General features: G+C 32.3%; 1 protein-coding gene and 1 long non-coding RNA gene across 7 annotated transcripts; one reads left to right on the top strand and one right to left on the bottom strand.

The window, feature by feature from the left end:
- Positions 1-6,901: 6,901 nt before the first annotated feature.
- On the bottom strand, positions 6,902-23,149 carry Pbl (epithelial cell transforming 2 pebble). 6 transcript variants are annotated; one of them, XM_078182717.1, is made up of 17 exons: positions 22,748-23,149; positions 19,626-19,760; positions 18,359-18,569; positions 18,130-18,265; positions 17,841-18,050; positions 17,571-17,717; positions 15,674-15,808; positions 15,366-15,615; positions 14,890-15,017; positions 14,426-14,822; positions 13,916-14,356; positions 13,676-13,830; positions 13,489-13,574; positions 12,429-12,521; positions 11,551-11,725; positions 10,149-10,267; positions 6,902-9,083 (listed from the first exon to the last, which is right to left on the bottom strand). In XM_078182717.1, exons 2-17 carry the CDS (start codon positions 19,690-19,692, stop codon positions 9,041-9,043), a joined length of 2,793 nt encoding a protein of 930 aa, XP_078038843.1. In that variant the 5' UTR covers positions 19,693-19,760; positions 22,748-23,149; the 3' UTR covers positions 6,902-9,040. The 6 variants fall into 6 exon arrangements, with proteins under 6 accessions (XP_078038843.1, XP_078038861.1, XP_078038814.1 ...); XM_078182735.1 differs by lacking the exon at positions 22,748-23,149 and adding an exon at positions 16,181-17,455 and having other exon boundaries at positions 19,626-21,612; XM_078182688.1 differs by lacking the exon at positions 22,748-23,149 and adding an exon at positions 20,425-21,596 and having other exon boundaries at positions 19,626-19,875.
- On the top strand, positions 21,119-22,823 carry LOC144471100 (uncharacterized). The gene is made up of 3 exons (XR_013494218.1): positions 21,119-21,249; positions 21,599-22,559; positions 22,685-22,823. It is a non-coding gene; the product is annotated as an uncharacterized LOC144471100 (long non-coding RNA).
- Positions 23,150-23,206: the final 57 nt, after the last annotated feature.

Raw genomic sequence — 23,206 nt, 5'->3', positions numbered from 1 at the left:
GCAGGAATTACCCGGTTCCCTAACTGATTTAGGATTAAGTAGAGGTCGGCGGGCTGGAAATGTGCGGTCCAGTTTCGGACCGCAATCCTTTGCCCATAAATGCCATTGCAAACTTCATTAAAGTCGGTCCCGGCCCGCCTTTGTGCCCCGGCGCACGGATGTTGCTGTTGACGCGTGCTCGCAGTAAATACATTGGTAAATATCCGTCGATAAAGGCGGTCCACGATCCGCCGTTGAAAGGGATGCCTGAATAATTATGTGAAAGTCGCCGCCTGAATTAGAACGTTGCAGCAATAATGCTGTTAACGATTATAGCTATAATGCGGTTATAGCGAAGGTTACATGTACACGGCCGGGCAGGAAAGACAACTTGCGCCACGTATTAACAAGGTAATGGGTATTGGCTTGAAGATAACATGTACGCACCTATGAGATCACTGAAAAACGGAACGTGGCTGCTGCCATACTTCGTTTAACCCACGGATGGGCCATTTCCAACCGGAGTTACAAATGTTCTATTTAAATTCTAATTTTCTGGTAGCCTGTTCAAATCGTTAGCCATTTGTACCATGTCCGGTAAGAAGATTAACGTTGCTCTCTAATTGTCTGGTAGCCAATTCACATCGCTAGCCATTAGTACCGTGTCCAGTAAGAAAGTCGACGTTGATCTTGAAAGAGAAACAGGCATAAAAATATGTATTGCCGGGGCTGCTACAATATAAATAGAAATGTTATTAGTATTCGAGAAGACCGTGTGAACACAATAAAATAAACTTGATCTCTTGGTTTCTACTTTTGATGCACCTTTTTCAGTATACCTCTGTGTTTGAATGAATTCGCACAAAACCCTGATTACCTTTTATGGTAATCAAACAAATAACACTTTGAAAATCTTGATTAAAAGGCAAATCTTGATCAATTCTGCAGGGTAGTTACAGTGAATAATACTTTATACGTTTCTGAAGGTGAGAACTCACCAATTTTCTATTTCGAGACGTTGTTTCTTTCGACAAATTGGATAACAGTTCAGATCGTGTTAACATAACATAACAATATTAGAATTGATTGAATCATTTCACCTTTGCAAGCATAGCAAAAGTTTGCGCGCAAGAAAAACGAATGAAGGCGCTTTTGCAAAGCTGATGGAAATATTCCACGTGATTCAGAAATGATTTGGCCTAAGATGAGAACTTCCAATCTGAGGATAATTTGAATCCGTGCCTCTGTAACCCGAACAAACAGAAGTTTTATGCTCGGCTAATATTTCTCCAATAATAGACCATTCCACACTTTCATTAAAAAACGAACCTTTTCATCATCTCTGTGACAATAGAAAAGATCGGCGAGAAGAAAGGAGGAAAGATTGAACGAGACTTTATGTTGACACACTTCGACATCTCGGGGAAAGGGAAATGGAAGCGGACGATGGAAGAAACGCGAGAAACCGTGGGGGTGAACGAGAATGGAAAGAAACGAGAGGAATGAATGAGAGGGAATTGAATACCGCAGCCTCCATCGCAACCGTGGCCTTCAAAACTCTAACCCCGGCGAAAATCGATGTCAGTTCCACGGTTTCGCTACTAACCGTTCTGGTAACGTGTTTCCTTCCCTTTCATCCTTCCGCGGTTACATAAGGCCAAAGCATTTCGTAAACCTATTTAGAATGACGTTACAACCAGAAATCAGGTAACTCCGTCCCGATAAATATCCCGGTGAAAGCCACGTGTACATTTCTCCTTTAGTCGTACATATTTAGGTAGCTCAGAGGGTGCCAATTTAAAACTTGGCTGGAAGGATTTTCTTTGACAGACATATCAAATCATACGAACAAAAATTACATTTATTTTAATGTCACATTTGACCATCATATTCGACTATACTTTATAATTACTCTCGCAATAATTTAAGTGATCGCAGCTGTCGTTCAGCAAATATGTAAAACCAATGTATTACACTACTTTTCAATTAATAATTACAAAGTGCGAGTGTCGCCGACAATTTATGAAATGAGTTAAGTAATTTCTTATTTTCATTTAAGTATTTGTTATAATTTTTAATTCAAGTATTTGTTTCGCTACATTGCTACATGTATGACTCACAACGTGCTGTATATTAACAGGTTGAGAATCCGTTACACGCATAAAATGGAACAACTGGTATTGTTTGACGTGTAATTAAGTTGATTTTTAAAACTATTATGTGACAGTAGATCACAGTAATGAAAGTGCTACAACGAATTCCGGAAATAGCATAATTTATCGGCGGTCTAAAGTTAATAAATGTCGCCACAAACGCTGTTAGTTTTAGTGGCAGCGACCGCATAACTCCAGAACTTCATCACCTGGGATCTGAAATGTACACAATACACCGGGAAGCTTGTTCAACTTGCTTCCGAAATTAATTAAACGTATAGCACAACAGAAATGATTAATGCAAAATATTTGTTGTGAAAGGCAAACAAGTTGCATATATTATACTGTCACGAAAAACGCCCGGAACAGTAACCATCTTCGTTCTTGGACATTTCTACACTTACTTCCGCGGAAATTGTAATTTCCAGCTTGGTAGAACTTGCGAAGAGACTGCGCGATCTGGCGCATATGAGTTTCAATGAAACTTTGTAGGAAGATAAACAACCCGTAGAATTTCAAGCAGATAAATTCGCAAGGCCTTGCAAACATAAAAGGACATCAATGTCCTTCTTAGAAATAATTACACATGTTGACCTCTCGTTTCGGTTGGAACTTTCCATTTCATCCATTGTGTTTTATTTATGATCTTATATTTTAAGCAAATACATCGAATTACGATCGTAAGGAAATAAAAACTTTTATTTATGTTTTTAATTTGTCTGTACAAAATTTGTGGTAACAAAATCAACGTGATGTAAATCCGTTCTTTGCCAACAAGGTAAAGAGTATATTACTTATTTAAGATCATAACATATTTTAATTACATATTATTTATTTAAAATCGGTGAAAAATGTATCAAATTGATGCTGAGGTTGAACAGTTATCAATACGTTCAGAAATTTGTTCATTTTTCATTTTAAAGCTGGTCATTTTAGTTAAAATTGATACATATTAACCAATTGAAGCTTCAAGATGTTCCGCTTTTAGATTTATAAGATTGCAACCTTTCATTCTAACGGGGAACGTTTATTAAAATTTCACCGGAATTGATAGCTTCGTCACGGTTGACAGCGACTTTAATTAAGGATTCAATTCGAGGTGCATTCTCTTATTTCCCACTGTCCATCTTTTTATCCGTTCCAACTTCTTTTTATCGCGTTACTTGCAGACTTTCTCTTTCCGCAGTTTCCTTTTCTTTCGTTTTTCTTTTCCGTCGTAGCGCGAACCAATTACAAGTTCTCACGTTTGATCGATACAGATACGTGCCCATTTCATTGAACGAAAGAGAGGAAAATTGTTTCGTCGTTCCCTGGAGAAGCCCAAAACTTTTGCGTAAAATGTCCGCGGCTTCAAAACTTATCACGATTTTATAGCTGGCACACGCTAATCTCTTGCAGAATATTTTACCATTCAATAGGTAAACGGTGAAAAAGAAACTTAGAATTTATACTCGTGACGATTAAGAGTACTTTTTCTAGATGCACTTACTTACTTGTTGCATTTATATCAATACGCTGCTTCTTAAATTATTTAAATGAGCAGTTCAAATGGTGCTTTGGAAATGTTATATAAAAAGCGACCCAGGTAATGTCATCCAAGGGTCAAACAAATCAGAAGAAAAACTGAAGGCGGAGTTGTTACAGCAAGGAAGTTGAAGCTAGAGGACAAAATGATTTACCTGGAATTTAGAAAAGCGTGTCGATTAGCTTGAGAACGACATCAGTAAATTAAATTATGAAAGTGAACCGGAATGGAGAGGCAAATAGCGGAAATTGAGAAACCAATCTCACGAATCAAACTTGCTGCGAGTGTGCAGAGATATCCGTACGTTCATACCGAACAGGAATATCCGAGCAGGAAACGCGGACAGCGAGAGTAACTGATTTAGTCACCGGAAACGCGGCCGCTGTCGCGACGCCAAGAATGTCCCGCACGATGGTAACGAGGTTGATGCGTATTGCGGTTGACGAACGGTCGACATTTCGTTGATGGTTGTCTCGGTTATTGCAACTGCACTATGAAGACCCAGTCGCATCAATGCCACTCCATCTGGCTTCAAAGCAGAAAATGCAATAAAATGGACGAAAGCTTGCTGAGCAAATTTCAAATGCAAAATTTCTCGTCGCGTTTCACCATGCACAAGACGCGATCGTACGTACAAGTAATTCTGTACCGTTGCCAAATGTGCGGGAAATGTGAAGGAGTATTGAAATATTGATGGACATTTATTAACCCGTTGTGCAAGCTCATCGATCGCAATTTTTTTTAATTGGATTTATATTATTGAACTCTGCTGCAGTTACGAAAAGGAGACTTCAGTGCTTCGCTTGGTAAATTTTTTTAAATCAATTTTACTTTACAATATTGGAGATATGATGAATTGTAAAAGTTTACTCACAATTTGGCATTGGTACATAAGTATAACTGAAATACTTAGATTATGATCCCATACTTTTCTATGTTCTAGTTATTTACTTCTAAATCTCAATCAAATCTGTTCTAAAACGAATGAATTCTACAACTTTCTACTACAAATTTCATAATCAATATTTCATCAAATGTTGATTAAGCTGCAGTAATAAATGAAACAAACTTCATTTGTATCAGGTGCGTTATCGAAAAATTCCTGTCTATATTCATAATTGACCGAACAATTATCGCAATATAAATTTCTAAATGCCAATATATTTTGGCATAATGCGATGTCAGGAGACATGTTATATACGATCCAAACCCTCCCTTCCTACCCTATAAAATATTTTATCACATGGCAGATGAGTTTCTTTGCCAAGAATCGCATAATCCCTGCCATTAGTTATCCGGTTCTTCCATTCGGTGGCTGATATGCTGCAGACATTGAAATAGGTTACCGCTGGGCTAAGGAAGCCAAGATGGAAATTGTTCGTTGAAATGTGATCGATATGGTAATAAATGTGTATAGTTTATATAATTTGTGATTTGTAACTTTCGTTTCCGTAACATTTATTCGCAATTAATGTCTTGGTTAATTGGATTATTTATTATTCCATTTAATTAAGCATGTTACGTTTATAAATTGTGTTTTAGTCCAAAATAGCTGTTAACAATCGCAATTTTTCCAACAAGGTCCCCTGAATTCGGACTTGTTGATTTTTTTGAGAAATTGTGGAGTAATATAAAGAACTCGAAACATTTTTTAGTAGACCGAAACCACCGCAGTCCAAGTACATAAGTTTAAAACCATGAATGTCAAGAGATCGTGGGGAGAAAAAAAGCGGCACTGATCTTCTGTTTACATAATAAAGAGTAAATTTATACAATCAATTACAATATCATATAAATAGTAACGACTATATGCTTAATACATTAATCTTACGCGTGTAGTATAAAACATTACCTACGCTACACTACACTTACATGATATTTATCGGCAATATATACAGTGTTCTGAGCTAAACAGAATTTTCCCTGTACTTATCGTTAATAGAGAAAATGCCAGACACCGCGATTACAAATCTCAAGTTCAATAATGTTTGTGCGGAAGGTTCATGATTTGTACCCTTCAAGGCATCTTTACGGTCACTGTTTCTATCAGATTGTAATACCTACCACGACGTAATGAACGTGACAAAATATGTCAATATATTAAAATAGAAATTAATAAATAATTGATAATAAAATTTATAAACGTTTACGATGTTGAAACGCTCGAGAAAACGTTTAAATGTTATTCAAAGATTTCAAAGAGAATTCGGAGATTATACGATTGATTAGTCAAAATTAAAATATTTCATGATAATTGTATTAATGATATTATTATAAAACTAAAATTTTTTCGTATTATAATCTATTTTTGTTTATTCTGTCTACATCCATACATCGTGCTAGAGATTGGTAGTTAGTTTCGCCAGAAAACCGCTGCATGGAAATTGTGTGACATTTCAGCTCTTAAAGATCTAGTATAACTTAAAAGTTGAAATACGAAGTACGAAGTGCTGCCAGAGCCTTCGTGATTTCGCGCAAGAACGCACTTCAAGTGATTCTTTTTCATTCACTCCGGTATATGTATATAGATTTTAGCTTTTACTGGTCCTATCCGTGCAAAGGCACATTGTTTTAGATCGATTTTGTGTGTACATTTTAAAAAGGCAAGAACATAAATAGTCAATCCTTGTAAAGAGTTAACAAATTTTCTTTCGTTTTCCTTGCAACTTTTCAATATGTATAGTTATACACTTTCTCTCGATGAAATGTGGATACTATTCTAAATTCCTCAACAATTTATTAAAGCTGATAGAGGTCAAAATTGCAAGGAATACATTTTTCTGTTATATCCACAAGGACTTCTTAAATATAATTGACATTATGTTTTATAAAAAGATTGTTTCAATTCTATAAGAAAATTAAAATATATTACATATAATATTCTCGACGAGACTTAATTATCATTTCTATTGGTTGATAACACTGCCTGTGTAGAAATAATTTTAAGCATTTCGTTTATTTATTTACAAAATGTTATGTACCTATAAAATATCTGAAAACTTTGTATTTTAATTTGTTTAGTTCATCATTTTGCCAAAGATTTTTTCTTGAATCTCTGTTATCGAAATTTCCAATCACAGTTTTGCGTGCAAATTTTAAATTGTAATCTGCTATGTGGAAGAGAAAGAAAATGTAATAATTAAAAATTTATGATGGTTTATTTTATGCTGGCACAAATTAATTCTATTAATTAATTCTAGAAATTCAAACATCGTGAAAGAAAACGGGAAAATAAAAAGAAATATTGTCATACTATAATTATTGATATTATCACTAGTAAATAATGTACAATGTAGGAAAAACTAATGTGTTTTCAAGAAATTATATTTACAATCAAAATAAGAAACTGTGAGCATTTTGTAATTAACGTTGAAAGTACGAAATAATATTTTCTTCCTCAACTTTTCAAATGTTGTGATATGTTTGCTTACCAGACTGCTCACTGAGCTGAAATATATACAAATATTTTTTTGCGTACTATACATAGACTATTTTCTAATCTAACTATTTTCTCGATTCTAACGATTTTCTCGAAAACGAAGCCTCGGATAAAAAAATTCTATGGCTGTACTACGATTTTTCATCCAGCCTGAATGTAAAGTAATGTGTTTCTCAGAAACAATTATTTTACATCTATACGATTATAACAACGAAAATAGCGATTTTCTTTTATACCATGTCGTATAAATTTCAGAAAACGTTCACGACACTTGAATGCTCAAAGAAACTTTGAAACATACATCACATGTACGTTTAATATGATTCAAAACAACGTGTAAACAATTATATGATTATTTTAGACGGACAGTCAAATTAATGTAACATATTTCACATACAATAAGAATATAAACATTTACATCCTAAAAGTATGGACATCAAAATAGCTTGTAGTGTAAATGACAAATTACGTATCTTAATGTATGTATATCTTTAAAAAGTCAGCAATTACTATAAGCGTATAATTGAATATCTAAAAAAAAACAGTAACAATAATGTAATGCTAGTACACTATGGCTTTTTGCAACTATCAAATATTGAATAGCTTAATATGTAAAAGAAACAAGTATTGAGACATTCACATGTTCAAAATCTGTCTTCTCATCTTCTCGTTACCATCTCTTTACAAATCTTACTCTTATGCATGTACATTGTATCATAAAAGAGATGAGCATACTGCAACTCACAATTATTTTTTATGACATCACATTTTGAAAAGTTTCGAAAAATAATTATCTTTAATAATATAAGCATAAACAAGATAATGCAGCCATAATTTCATGTTGTAGCTCACATTGAAAAATCGAAATTGTAGCAAACATGGCAACTATTAGGTTGGTGCACATGAAATGTCGAATTTGTAGATGAATATATAAAACTGCATATTTTTTAGTCAAAATATGATCCATTTGTTTCAATTTACTTTTCTCCAACGAGATTTTAATGCATAGATGTTTGTCGTAAAGAACTGTCTTCATTTACATACTGTTCAGCCTGTAAAAACTGTTCTAAATGTTTAAAATAATGAAAATCGGTTATGTATAAAAAATTCCATATCAGAGTTTATTGATTTTAAAAATCAGAATGTCTCTAAATTCTCATTGGGAAAAGTGTATTGAAGCAAATGGAGTATATTTAGATTTAATAAACTGTTCTTGAAAAAAGATATGCAGTTTCATACATTCACTTTAATATACGACATCTCGTATGCACCAACCTAATATATAAAATTTTAGATAAGAAATATACAATTACAATTAATTTAATAAATTATCTTCACACGTTTTTTTTCTTCAAAAAACTATGAATTATCTTGAGAGACTGTAATAAACTCTAAATATATCTATCAAATTAGATACAATGGCACAAAAATGTATATGTATACATATACATGTATATGTGTGCATACGTATGTACATATATATGTATAGTTTCAGTTTGTATAAACGGTGTATGTATTACAGCACTGGAAATGTAATGTTCTTTGCCTTATTGTACATCCAATTCCGTTTGTCTCCCTGAGACAAGAGCTTGAATTATTCGAATGTTACATATGTATAAAAATTAACGACTGGTAGAGTATTACATACAGTAGGTCGTTAATATACATAATATACATAATATAATTGTAGCTTTTTAAAGCATAAATGGCAATGTACATTTTCTCTATAAAACACACATGGTTCTGTTGGCACAAGGCAAGTAGAAAATTGAACTCCAGTTTTAGAAAATTGACAGATATCTTTTATCTTTCATCTGTCGTTTGCGCAAATATTTTCTATCTTCCCCTCAATGTATCCCAGCCTCCCTAATGTCTCGCATAAACCATTCACTGACACCAAATAAGTAGGTACAACATACTTGCGTATTACTTAAGCCCTGTAGTTCAAAGATCGGATTTGTCCTGCATGACTTCCTCTGAACAATTTCTGGAGGATAAACAAAGCAACGTCAAAATGACTATGAATATATATAGAACACAAAAAACTACACCAACTCTTTTATCATAAACAAATACTAAACACGTTCCAATTCGATTGCATGTTTTGCATAGTATTCGGAAATAAAATTTATCTAAAAAATGTAGATCGAGTTGGTGAAGAGATTTAAATACAAAACAAATATTGACAAAAAACACTAAATACAAGTATTGTATTGCGTCAAACCAAAAGAATGTAACAAGCGAGGATGTTCAGTTTATGAATACAAACTGCATATAATAGAAACCTAAAATCGTTAAATAAATACGCATTAGTTAAGCTACATATTAAATTAGTTGTTATTATGACCACATAAGTAATGCTAATAGTCACCATTGTTAGTATCGTTTCTACAATGGTTTAAGACACTAGTTAGATACTTAAAAATAATCATGATCCTACGAGAAGAGTTATTGGAAACAATTATATTGTACAATATAAACTGCAAAAAACATTACACATCAATTTCGTTTCTGTTTCAAAAATGTATATACACATGATGATCGACATGAGTGAATGTCATTAAATATAATCGAAAGTAAATAACAGAGAATACTGTACTTGAAAAAATGTGCAAATTTTACAATGGATGTGGAAGGCTTTTCCTGACCAAATATGAGTATTTTACCAATAACATAAATTACGACATGTTATTCATAACTCTTCATTTGAGTCTCTCCAAATGAACTAATAAACTTCTGCGACACATTTACATTCTATTTAGTAGTAATTACTTTACATTATTTGAAATGTACATATAAGTAGAAATTTCAATCCAGTCTTTAGAATTACTCAAAATCAAATGATTTTATGCATCTCTGTACTAATATGTTTATATCACTGTGCAAAGAATATTTACGTATATGGATCTCTTAACTATTGTGTTTTAAAAGATGAATAAACACAAAATGAAAGAAATTTAAGGCACAATAACAATGGGCAAGATGACCAAATGTGGTTATGCAATAGTAGCAAGAGAAAAAATTGCATTGCTTTTGACATACTAATTACAACCTTCTTAACGAAGCCATACTGAGGGAACTGCATTTGGCCTTTCGTGTCGGTTGAACCGACATGGGAGCTACTAGAACATCATCTCTAGATGGCGAGCCTGAACCACCATTACCCAGCTCCTGGAAAGATATATGAATATTTATCCTGTTATCATGTACACAGTATAAAAAAATACCTAGAGCAATTCAAGAAAAATAAAACGAGCACAATTATTACGACAAGAAATGTATAACAAACAAACAAACAAGATTCAGTAGTTAACATTCAAATTTAACTAATCTAAAAAATACACACAAATAAAAAATAATTGAAAGAACATGCAATTAAAAAGGTGTAATGAAAAATGCTTGTATACATAGTTTTTTTAAGTGCAAATATATTTTACGAAAAAAGAGGAAATAAGAAAACAATAAAATGGGATCCAGCCTAATTGAGCTTTTTGCTACATAAAGCTATAACAGAAACAAAAAAGAAAAGAAAGAGAAAAGTAAATATCTGGTGCTATAAATGCCACTGTAAAAGCAAGGTTAACTTCGTAAAAATATACAATTTTAATAGTCGTAGAATCCATGCTAGAGATATTGCTTTGTTCATTAACAAGGTATAGAAATATAGAATTCTCTATCTAAATTGTGACGCGAAGTATTTTGATCCAGTCGAAACACTGCGTGACATCACGTTCCTAAAACGAATTTTGTCTGTTGAAAAGTAGATCTCTAGCAATCCTCCTCTCTACTCCCTTTCACGAGAGAAGACGTTAAAAGGATAGCATTTCCAATTTGTTTTTGATTCGTTCGTCATTTCATAAGTTAATACTCCTCCAATAAAATACGCAGCTACAACATACTTACGTGATAAAGAATCAAAATTTATCCATTAACATTGTATTGTCATAAGCATGAAATTTATAATTGACCTTGTACCGAAACAAATATGGCAAAAAAAGACATACACTATGGATGAATCAATGTAAACTCATAAAATAAAAAAATCCAGCAATGTATTAAAATGATCATAAGGAAATAATATATTATAATGTACGTGTATACAGTGAACTGATCTTTTGATTAGAATTGTGTGATGCTTTTATGCGATCAAAAAGAAGGAACATGTTAATTCATTAAAATATTGGAAAATAGGCAAGAATACAATGTATCAAATATTTATATAATGTTATACTACCAATATATGTGAGCAAACAGATGTCATTAATTAAAAGCACGAATATTTTTGCAGCCATGCATTAAAGCGGTTTCTACTACGAAAGAAAACGCATATTAAAAAACTATATTCAAGAAATAACATTCTCCCGTCGTGAAACGAAAGTAAGCAAGGAGATATTTCAAAGAAAATATAAGCGTATAGATCAGCAGACATCATGCATAATAAACAGTCAACTAACGTTAATATTGTTGCAACTAGCAAGCCGCATCTGTGCTAGCTGTTGACTTGCAGGAGTCAGACTATTTGTTGATCCAAATGGTGACATCATTGTTGACATCGCTCTTTTCAGTTTGCTTGGGGTTTTGTTAAAACTAAACGCTCTGCCGACTTTCATCCTTGTACGAGATGCAAACCTGAAGAAAAATATTCGTTACAAATTTACTTGATCTATAAACCTAGAAAAAATTAATGCTCGACTGAAACTTTATTCCCCACTGAAACTTTCTTACATTCGTAGATCAACAACAATATAACAATCCTTTTTGATTTAATTACTTTATAATCTTGTATACTAAATAGAAGGGAATAAACTTTCTGGTAACCAAAGGAATTAGCAAACGTGAAATAAAAGAAACCCCAAACCTTGAAAAACCAGTTCAAGTAAATGTTATGTTTTAATTGTTAATTTGAACATAACATGCAGAAGCCAAATCATAGACTACTAAATATTTACATGCTGGACTATCAAAAAGATCTTCACAAGTGCCAATCTACATTACAAATATATAAAAACGTGTAAATAGGGCTGAATTAAAACAATTTTTAGGCATACACTTTATCGTCTGTAAATCAAAGGTGTATAAATAAATTTGTAAGTTGTACGAATATCTAACTCAACATAACGTTAGAGATTCTTATCCATAAAATATTAATAATCTGTAACAGGCTGATATAATCTATATTACGCTTGAACTGGTCAAATTATCCATTTTTGAAATTATTTAACAATATAAACTTTGATGTTCAAAAATATAATTGGATCACTTTTTGTGCAAGCAAGGAACAAAGGATCAAAGCAAATAAAAAAAAGATAATCAGCCTGGTGCGAAAACTGACGGTAGTGGGACATGTAACGTGGTTTCACACATGCTATTGAGTAGGAACACATACGGGTCCATATACTCCAGGTAAAAATTATGAAATAGGCTCCTGCAACCAAACGAGTCGTCGCCCCATTATTTTTTGTTAACATGCAATACAGGAGAAAAACAGTTTAGAGCACCAAATAACTTTTCCCTTCCTAATTGTGTATACTGTTCATAAAAATATATGTAAAAATGCAATAACTTTATTCCTAATGCAATCTTATTTGATTAAGCATGTTACATTAAAGGTTTCTCAAATTTATTTGCGTGTACATAATAATGAAGAACATGCTAAACTATTTGAGAAAGTTTTCGATAAAAAAACTTAATTCTACATTTCTATCATCAGAGTAATATATGTATGTAATCAAAATCTATAACTGAAGAATATACCAATAATTTAGTAGAACTTAGTAATAATGCAATATAAGAGCTACAAGCTGTATGAAACAATTTTTTATAAAACAATGTTCTTAATATTTTAAAAGTAAAAGAAAATCTTCAAATTTCCATAAATAATTACCTTCCACAATATTTGAAAAATAATTCAATAAAAGCATCTTTTTAGATAAAAATTGTTCGTATTACGGATGTACTATACTAATTTTTCAATATGTCTCATTAAAATAGTAATCAGAATTTATTAACTACTAACCTTATTACCCATCAAAAAATGGAAATAAATTAGTTTACAAACAACATCTTTTTTGTAAAATTAATTAAACGTTCCTGTAGCACTTAAAATTTGATCCTCATAGAGTAAACATATCAAGTAGTATTCATTTTTCTTGCATATAATAAAGAGCTTTCTAACTAGAGATAGATATATACTTTTCGAAACATATCTCTACAAAACTGTAAGTATTATAATCATAATATAATGTGTAATTTTAACAATGTAGACGTAGTATATAGATTATTCAATATAAACACATTTGTGATAAAAAATGTACTTACAGTTATGTGAGGAATAGAATCACTTACAAAATTAAAACTGTACAGCAAATTCAAATTTAATGTTGACTACTTACTTAAATGCTTTACTTAAAGTTCCTAATGCTACATCACTTGTGTCAATTTCAAGTTGATGCGAATCAAGACTTATCAGGAACGTGTCCTAAACATAAAAAAATACTCATGTTGTAATTAACATGTAAGCATAACTAGATAAAATTGTTGACAAAGATCGAATAAAATCGGAAAAATGTTAAAACTTACCGCATCAGCTTTACATACTGTATTCGCCATTTGTCTACACAAAGTCCGTAAATAATTTGTTTTATTTACTTCTTCATCAGTAATCGTAAATGAAAATAGCTTTTCTTTTAACTCCTGATTACTTCTTACCATTAAGGCAAATACTTTATGACATTCTGCAAACATAACTATTTAGTGCATACTTTCAACAACTTTTCCAAAATTTCAAGTTCAAAAAAATATAATACATAATCAACATACCGTCAGTTTCTCGTATGTCCACAACTTTTTTTATCGTACTAAGTGATAACATTTTAATATGTTTGTAAGGTTTCCCTTGACTTAATTTGGTTGCATGTAATCCGTTTGCAGTATTAGGACTTTTTAATGAATTGAAAGCTTTTGATCTTTTTTTACATATCTCGAGTGTATCAGTGAACAAAAATAAAACTAAATGATCACCACGCCCGCTCAAACCTTCACTGAGTTCCATCACATCACATTTACCAATAAATGATCGATGTGATGAAACTAAATGCGGCGGACAGTTATCAATTTCATTGAAAATGTCGAACATAACTAATTGGCCTTCGGTTTTTCTTTTATCTTCATTTATGTATGTCATGACTTCCTTAATACTGCTAATTGACAACTCCAACGCGCTGTGATCAGGATTATTTTTACTTGTATGTTTAAGGATATCTGTAGTAAATCATAGAAACATTACAGTAGGATTATACTTAAGTATCTAATAATAATAAAAGTACTTACCATTTAATAATAGACTAATACTGGGTAACCTTTGTACTGGTTTGATCAATAACTCCTTTAAACTTTGTCGACCACATTCAGGTTTTGTCTGACAAACCTTCAAAAAGGCATGAAATCGCGATTTATTTTGATCACATTGATCGAGCATTTCCTTTGTATTTTCGAAGAAGTTGACATACGGTGGATATGCCTTGACTAGGTCTGGTGCAAACTTTAGAAATATATTGCCTATACTAATGTCCTCCATCCAGTGTGTTGCACTATATCTTAATTCTTCTAACATCTTTTTATGAACGTCATAAATGGGTGGAAAATTACCAAATATAATTTTAGCTTCTGTACCGTTTAACAATTCGCCACTTGTATCTATGAGATCTTCTAATGGTGATTTGAACAGCTGAAAAAAGTTGAATGTATTGATTTACTGCGTATTCTAACATAAGACACGATAAAGATACACTTACTGTCATAATTGTACTGAGAATGCCAACATAATTTGACTCAGTTTGCACTAACTCTAAGAAAACTTGATGACGTGGTGATAAATTCTTTCTAGAGCTATCAGTATTCACAGCTTCCACTTCTGGAATATCTGGTAGTTATCAATAATTCAAATTTATATTATCTTCCCCTTGATATGGTTCATATAAATGTTTAATAATTGTTAGCAGGATTAAACTCAATAATTTTGATTATGTACATTGTTAGTATAATAATATTGATAAAAAGCAAATAATTAAAAAAATATACCAATCCACTAAGCAAAATAAATGAACCACAAAAGAAGGGAAAGATGTATACTTTGACAGTTAAAAAGATTAAGTAGATTATGTTAAATTCAGTCAGTAATTGTAAGAAATGTGATGTTTTGGAAATATTACATTTTAAGAATTAAATAATAGAAGAAGCTTGAAATTTACTTAAAAACTAAAGAACTCACCATCAAGTAATGGCTTATCTGGGCTTGCTGTGCAGTCAAGAAAACTTCCACTAACACTCAAAAGACCAGCATCACTGATACTGCTTCGCCTTTTATGCAGAGCTGGTGAATCTGCACCATTTTGAACCAAACTAGACAATGTTTCTGCTAATCGTTTACGTTTTCGTCTTGTAGATGCTGTGCTTGGAGTTGTTGTTTGTTGGCTATCACGTCTAGATGATATCGTTGGCGATAGAACAGATTCCAAATACTGGACATAAAATCAACTATTAAACGATAAATTTATACAATAATCTGAATACACTTACATCTTCAAATAAATATTCCTTCTCATCAGCCGCACCCTCATTTTGAACAGATGTCCAAAACCATTCAGCTTTTACAATATGAGCTCTTACAGAAGCTAAATCCGGTAATGCATTTACATTTGATTCATCCACAACCTAAAATAAGAATAATTTATAATTTTTCAATAATTTACAGTTTTCGGATGTTAATACACATTTTAGTTTCTTTTATACCAATAATCTAACAGAAGAATTAGAATAATACAAAACAACAAAATATTATTATGTGTACAAATATGAGGATATCAGATTACTGTTAACGGTAACATATCTGCAAATATGCAGTTTAGCACGACACAAGGATGACATCACAAAGGTAGAACAGTCTACTCTATGCTAAACCAGTAAATATGTATAAACTACAAATAACAAAAACATTTATCAATAAATACCCTCTATTTCCCTTCCAAATCCTACGTTTTATAATTTCTTCACATCCACATAATCCAATTAAAAAAGTGAAAGTACCGAGAATAATTGTGTGTCCTCTGATTTGTCACGTTTTATGTAATCATCTTTTGAATCACAAGTTTTAGAAGAAAGATTCAAACATTTTCCGCAAGATGTAAATGTACTTCTCAAATCACATTCAGTACTCGATAAGTTTGCTACCTTTGCAGGTACAGGAAGAGGACTTGGCAAAGGAGTATATTTCTGTCTCGGATAAGTTTCTGGAATCTTTTTGGATGGACTAACTATGTACTGTTTAAACATTGGCAAATTTATATTGCTAAGCTTTGACAACATAGATGAACTCAATTTACGTGTATTCAAAAAACTTTTTTTCTTTGTCATTGGTGTTAAAGGATTATGTAAAAGAGAATCATTAAGTTCCTCATCAAATCGTCTAAATAAATTAGGGTGAGAATACATTTTTTTAAACTTAATTTTGTCTGGAGAGTCTATTTTATGAATAGCAACGCAAGATTTTGCTTTCCGCCATTTAATATACCGTCTAGGAGTTATAATTTTTCGATTAAGAAAAAGAGAGTTCTCCAAGTATTGTGCATTTTTACAAGATTTCAACAATTGTGACTTGGCATCAAAATGGTGATTGTTTGTATATGGAATTGTTCTATTTTTACAGAGTGTAGAAGATTTGAAGTTATATGGCCTCGATTCATACTCTACATTTTCATTGCCAGTATTATCACATAAAACATCAGATATATCTTCTGTCTTCTTTGCATTGTTAGCTAATGAAGATAAAAATATAGAATGCATGTCCAATGTTGTAAGTATTGCAGGGAAATTAGAATGTTCTGATGTAATTAAACCTCTTGTTTGAGTTTTGGTGTAAGAGTTCTTTGTTGAAGACATATCAATGCCTGAATCTGCTTGTGGAGTAGAAAATTCAGACATATAAGACTCATCTGGTAAATTGGTACCATCACAGAAATTATCATCCATATAAATAGCTGAGTCTTGACTAATATTATCTGAATTGGAATAATTAAATTTACTGTCTTTATGGTCTAAGTACTGTGGCAAAGAAGACAAACCATGCAAAAAATATTTAGTGTTCAATTTCGTTGGCATTTTCGCATAATTAATACTGCAGGTATGTGATAAATTTCCTGTTTTTGTGTTAGGAATAGTATTAGTATATGGATTGTAAAAGGTAAAGGAAAATGGTTTCGTTTTTGTGTAATAGTGTGGAATGTAATTCGGATTATTAGTGTATGATAGCATGTCAAAAGCATTGTTGCGTTTCTTGTATTCACCACTTCCTACATCTGTTACCTAAAGAATATAATGACCATTTATATATTAAGTGTTTGTCTATTAAATGTAAAAATTCGTGTTATACACTGAAAATAATATGCATTAGATGAGAAATATTTTACTTATAACTTACTACATGTGTACAATTTGGATCGTCAATTTCAGTAGATTCTCCACCCTGTTGTTGCAAAACTTCACACATGTGACGTTTCTCTTCTTCGGGGAAACCAAAGAAACATACTTTTGCACCAAAAAATGGCTTCAGCTTATAAGTAGTGATCTACATAACAAATCAATTTTTAGAATAACATATAAAGATATATTAGTAAATATTTTTAAAAATGAAGAATATATAAAATAATCAAAACAAACGTATCGTAATTATTGTGGATGGTAATATTACCAGTTCTTCATTATTTCCATAAATGGAAATATCGTTTTTGGCATTCCATAAAGCTGTCACCCAATCAATAGACATTACTGGTACCCGAAATGTGACAGCATATCTATACTTATCTCCACCGCAACAATTAGCAATGAGATGTGTCACTTTAGCACCCATTTCTTTTCTAATACTTCCACCCATATTATGAATCATGTTGATCAATTTGGTCTATAAATATAAGGGAAATATGAAATTATTTTGTATTTATATTTTATAATATAATACAAATTTAAAGCTTAATACTAACCAATTCATCCTTTTTCCTAAATCCAGTAAATACTACCACCATGCCTACCATAGCTTGTGTATACATAGGTCTGTTAATACTAGGTAGTGTGTCCTTTCTTTCTGCCAATTGCAAAAGTGCTGTCGGTCCCAAAATTCTAAAATTTTATTAATTACAATAATTAAAAATCGGATTCTTTGGATGAGTTTTTCTACAAAATAGAAAATATATGAAGCAAATTATAACAAACCTATGAGCACTTTTATGAAGAGCATCATATTCAGGTCCCTCAAACTGTTTTAATATAAAATAAGTACAATACGTTGTATCTTCTACATATTCTAAACCAGTTTCTGATTTAAGGACAGGTACACTAAACTGCTGAGCAGCAGCACCAAGTGCAGGATCATCTCCAGCTGCACCAATTAAGCATATTCGCTTTTTACGTGGAATAATTACAGCTGTCAAATAAAAAATATTTGACTAGAATGTTATAAATTATAATTATTATTGTAATAAATTCGTTAATAATATTTTATAAATTATGTCATTAATTGAATTTTAATTAAATACTGTTTAAAAAATAAGTTTAATTGTTTCAAATTAATATGGAGTACTCCAAATTTGTTTAAAGATCTTCAAATATATAAAACCAAATAATTTATATTGGAAAAAGTCAATAACAAATTATAAAACAGTCATTAAATATATTTTATTTTAATAATAACATATGGAGTATCATCTATTAAATCTAAATTATAATTAAAATAATAAAGGATGACTAATTTTGTTGTGATAGTAGGGTCAGTCCTTTCAAATTCACAAACAATGAATGCAATAAACACCTATTATCCGATATCTAATCTTACATATCACAATAGATACCAAACAACCCCCTTGTACCTTTTACTTTCATATTTTAAATACCTCATAGATAATGACTAAGCCAAAACAAAACAAAGATATATTGGACCTTAAATATCTTAAGTAATATATTATTCATTATTTGATTATCAGTGCATACAATAAAACCGTAAGTACAGAAAATAAAGAAAAAAACAATATTTTACATAATATTTTTTCCACGATGTCCATCTATTAATCTTTAAATAACGCTAATGTAAACATTAAAAATACTGTATGTGAAAACATGAAATGAAACTATAGTGACCTACGAACAAGTATATGAATGTGTTTCAAAGTGACAAATTATTCATTTCTGACGTAATTTTGGAGAATAAGTCAAGGCCGTATTTATAAGGAACCGTTGATATTCCTCCCGCGTAAAGTTCAAAACATAATACAAGAATACATGGCGAAGGTAACGGATATTAAATCTTAATTTATATATGGATTAGGATAGGTGACAGATATAAGACACGAGTATTGTCGCGTGAGTTTTGATAAAGAGTGAGGTAGGGTTAGTTCATCCTGCTGGCTAACTTATACGTATCAACTAATAATGAACACTAACCCAACAAGTGTGGTATTAAAAACGATAACGTTGACGAACTTACGCTCACTTCTAACTGCCTCTTCACTATTTATATCACTGATACTGCTGTGAACGCTTTGCTCTTCCATTTTGGCCGTTAGTTACAACATCGTTTCACTTGTACGCTCTTCTTCGCACTGATTATTCCGAGCGCCTCCTATGGGCGAATCCAGCCAGAGAAAAGACCCGGAAAAATAAGAGAGAACAGTAGGGCTCCGATGGCACACTATATAGTACCCTTGCCTCGTATAGACGATATCAGAGTTCGAATCCTGAACAGGTCCCCCACGTGAATCTTTTTCATAGATCCCACAGTACGCGAAAAACCTATCAAGTACCACATTGCCTCTCCAATGTCGCGCTCGTCTCGGCGGTCTCTCCGGCGTCACGATACTTATCCCCACTATTTCATTGCGCATACAACAGCGCGCAATTCTTCGAGAAAGGGAGAAACCGATGAACGAGGAAGATAGAACCAAAGCAAACTTTCATGTGCGAAGCCGGATAACAATACATATGTAAGTTAACTACATGCCTTTTATAATATTTCCGTTTTGTAATGCGAGCATTTGCTACTGCTACGTCCTAAAGTTATGAACAATAAGAGCAAGACAAATTATATTATGTTGATTATTGTGCCCACTCGCTCACCACTATCTCTTTTTGTTTATGCCCGTGAGGACAGCATTATTGTAACAGCGAATCGGTAACCAATCAGAATAAACACGATCTTTCTCAGATTTCCCTAATGTCGCATGGGGCTTGCAGAATTGTGAGACAATTGGAGAGACAAAATTGTACATATATATAATTGCACATACCTGCACATATTCGTATCTACATATACAAGTGTGTATACATGCATATGTTCACAGTCGCATTATTATGTATGTGACGTGACTAAAATTTAGTTTTCAGTTTGTTTAAATTTCAGTAACGTACAAAACGAACTGTTTTTCTTCATTTTCTTTGTGTTTTAATAGGCTCCATGGCAAAACAATGAAGTATGAATGTTCACAAAGTAACATAACATTCACTTTTAATATTTTTCTTTATTTTACATTAAAATTTAAAATAAATACTTCAATGTTACAATAAGTATTTTAAACTCAAAATTATAAACTGAATGACTTTTAATTGTAATTTACAATATTTCTTACATAGCACAAAATCTAAAAATCTCAATATGATGGGTATAATATGTTTAAATTTGTTATTAATACTAAAATCTTAAAATTGCATTATTTATATTAATGTTGTAAACAGTTAACAAAATTGTTATTGTTGCAACTTCAATAAAATAGTAAACTTCAACGTCCATCGATAACAATACGACTGTATATGTATATGCTCCAATATTGGCACTAAACAACACTTTCTACCGTCAATGTTTATTTAAAATCCATCACGAATATGACAGTCTTGTGATCCAGTCTGTTTTCCTGCTCGATTGTGCTCGACACAACGTCATAGCGTGCACATAGACGCAATTATCAGTGAGAACGACATCGCGCTTTTCTCTACTTATCTTCGTCGTTTTCTTTTATACTTCTCTACCCACTTGCCATTGTTCACAGATCGCTGAAATTCTGCTTTTCTCCTCGCAAATATACGCGCGCACACTAAACAAATTCCACTCACTTCAGGTTAGTATGAACAACTCGCTTTATCGTTCACAAAGAGATTTGTAAATTCTAGTTGAAATTTAAACAGAGCAACACGGTAACCACTTTTTGCAATAGTACTCGGAGACTAATACAAATGTGCAACAGTCTAAGTTATAAGATCGCATTTTATTTATATTAAATGACATTAAATAATTGAACGAAGAAGAAACGATTTGCGAAACTTGTACGCGCCGTTACTACTTAATATATACTCACATGAATATGAAGTTATCATCATCAGAAACATGGTGCCACTAATGCCACTTGCATGATATACATGTTACCAACAGAGTTTCTACTACATACAGTACGTAATCTTTCTATTCAGAAACCATATCCGGGAGCACTGCAGCTCTTGTATTGAGAAGAGGAAGCGAATTGCTATGCTTTGATTGGCTGACGATTCATTGTTAAACAGTGCTGCCATCTACAGTCAATAACAAAGAGAGGAAATAACGAATGTGTAAGACAGAATAAAACCAGCGGGCTCTATGTGATGAATGTCCAGACGGGACAGAAACCAAAGCCGACTCAGTTTATCGTGTTTGAGGTCTCGCTCTTTTTGTCTATACTTTTCACATTCGCCTGCAAATTTGCGAACGATGCTCAATGCATATTGAGATATGTTTCGAATGTGTATGTTTGTAGGGAATATTTCAACAAGTTGAGCAGACTACGATAATGAGACAATGAAAGAATGTTACAAGTGAACAGTGTAAAATTCATATTTTTTTCTGAAAGATATTTATTTGCTCAAAATGCGACCTATTTAATGTATAAATGTTATTTTTAAAGAAAGTCAACAACCATCTAACAAGTTACTGAAACTGTCTACTATCATAGCTCTCGATATCACTAACATCACTTTCATTGAATAAACTTTTGTTTGAATCGCTAACATGTAAAAACTTTTCGAATCGATCTTCGATATCCGAAAAGTCTTCAAACTGACGACGTGTTTATTAACAAAATGTGATATCTTATCTGTCATTATTGTATGAGAAGTTACTGAGTTCACTGGAAGTAACTTTTTTCTTACAAAAATGCAATTTGCCGCTTTGTTTACGAGTTTGTAACGAAAAGCAATGGCGACGACTTCGGGCTATGTTCGAAGTAATGAGCAAGACAGAACCTGAACTTTCAGAATTTCTTTTATTACAGGACAATGATAATTTGAAAAAACAAAAATAGGCGGTGCCAACCCCAAAGTTGGCGTGGCCAATCACGAAGGAGGGGGGGGGGGGGCTCTAAAGGCACCGCCCTTTGTATTATGCCCGCCCCCTTTGGAGGTTGGTCTCTTCTCCTTTCAGAGTATTTAGAGCAAATTTAGGGCTCATTTAAGACCCATTTAAAGCATATGTAGGATACATTTAGAGCGGAAAGTACAAGTTGAATATCGTGCCACCTGTTTCAGATGCAGGCATACGGATGCGAGAAAAGAGTGAGACTGCAAGGCAGGTAAAGTAAGATGACTTACATTTCTCGTCTGTGTGAACACAGCCTAGAACCCACTGGGTTTGGTCCGCCCCTCTTGAATTGGGAGAATAAAAAGCTCTAGAATTTAGAAACGACAGATGTCCCAAACGTCAGAAATTACATCCCTATAATTTATCGCATTAGCGCACTGAAAAACCGGACGCACACTATCGTTTTATACATATGACTTCACATATTATGATTCATCTTACATGTATTATGTATATTACAATGTAATAAAAGGGCGAAATTCTATTAATAAAGAGTTAATAACATTTTCACTGTTGTATATGTTCACAAATGTGTAACTAAATACATGACACATGACAATATTCAGAAAAATATAGAATATAAAATTATACAATTAAGTATGACGATATTCAAAGCGGGAGTCCAAATGGACCTTTACTGAAATATTTATATTGTAAATGTATGTAGTTAAAAATACAGTTAATTTTTG

The sequence above is a fragment of the Augochlora pura genome, chromosome 1 (genome assembly GCF_028453695.1).
Source record: "Augochlora pura isolate Apur16 chromosome 1, APUR_v2.2.1, whole genome shotgun sequence".
Taxonomy (NCBI): Eukaryota; Metazoa; Arthropoda; class Insecta; order Hymenoptera; family Halictidae; genus Augochlora; species Augochlora pura.
This window is presented reverse-complemented; position numbering and strand designations above follow the sequence as displayed.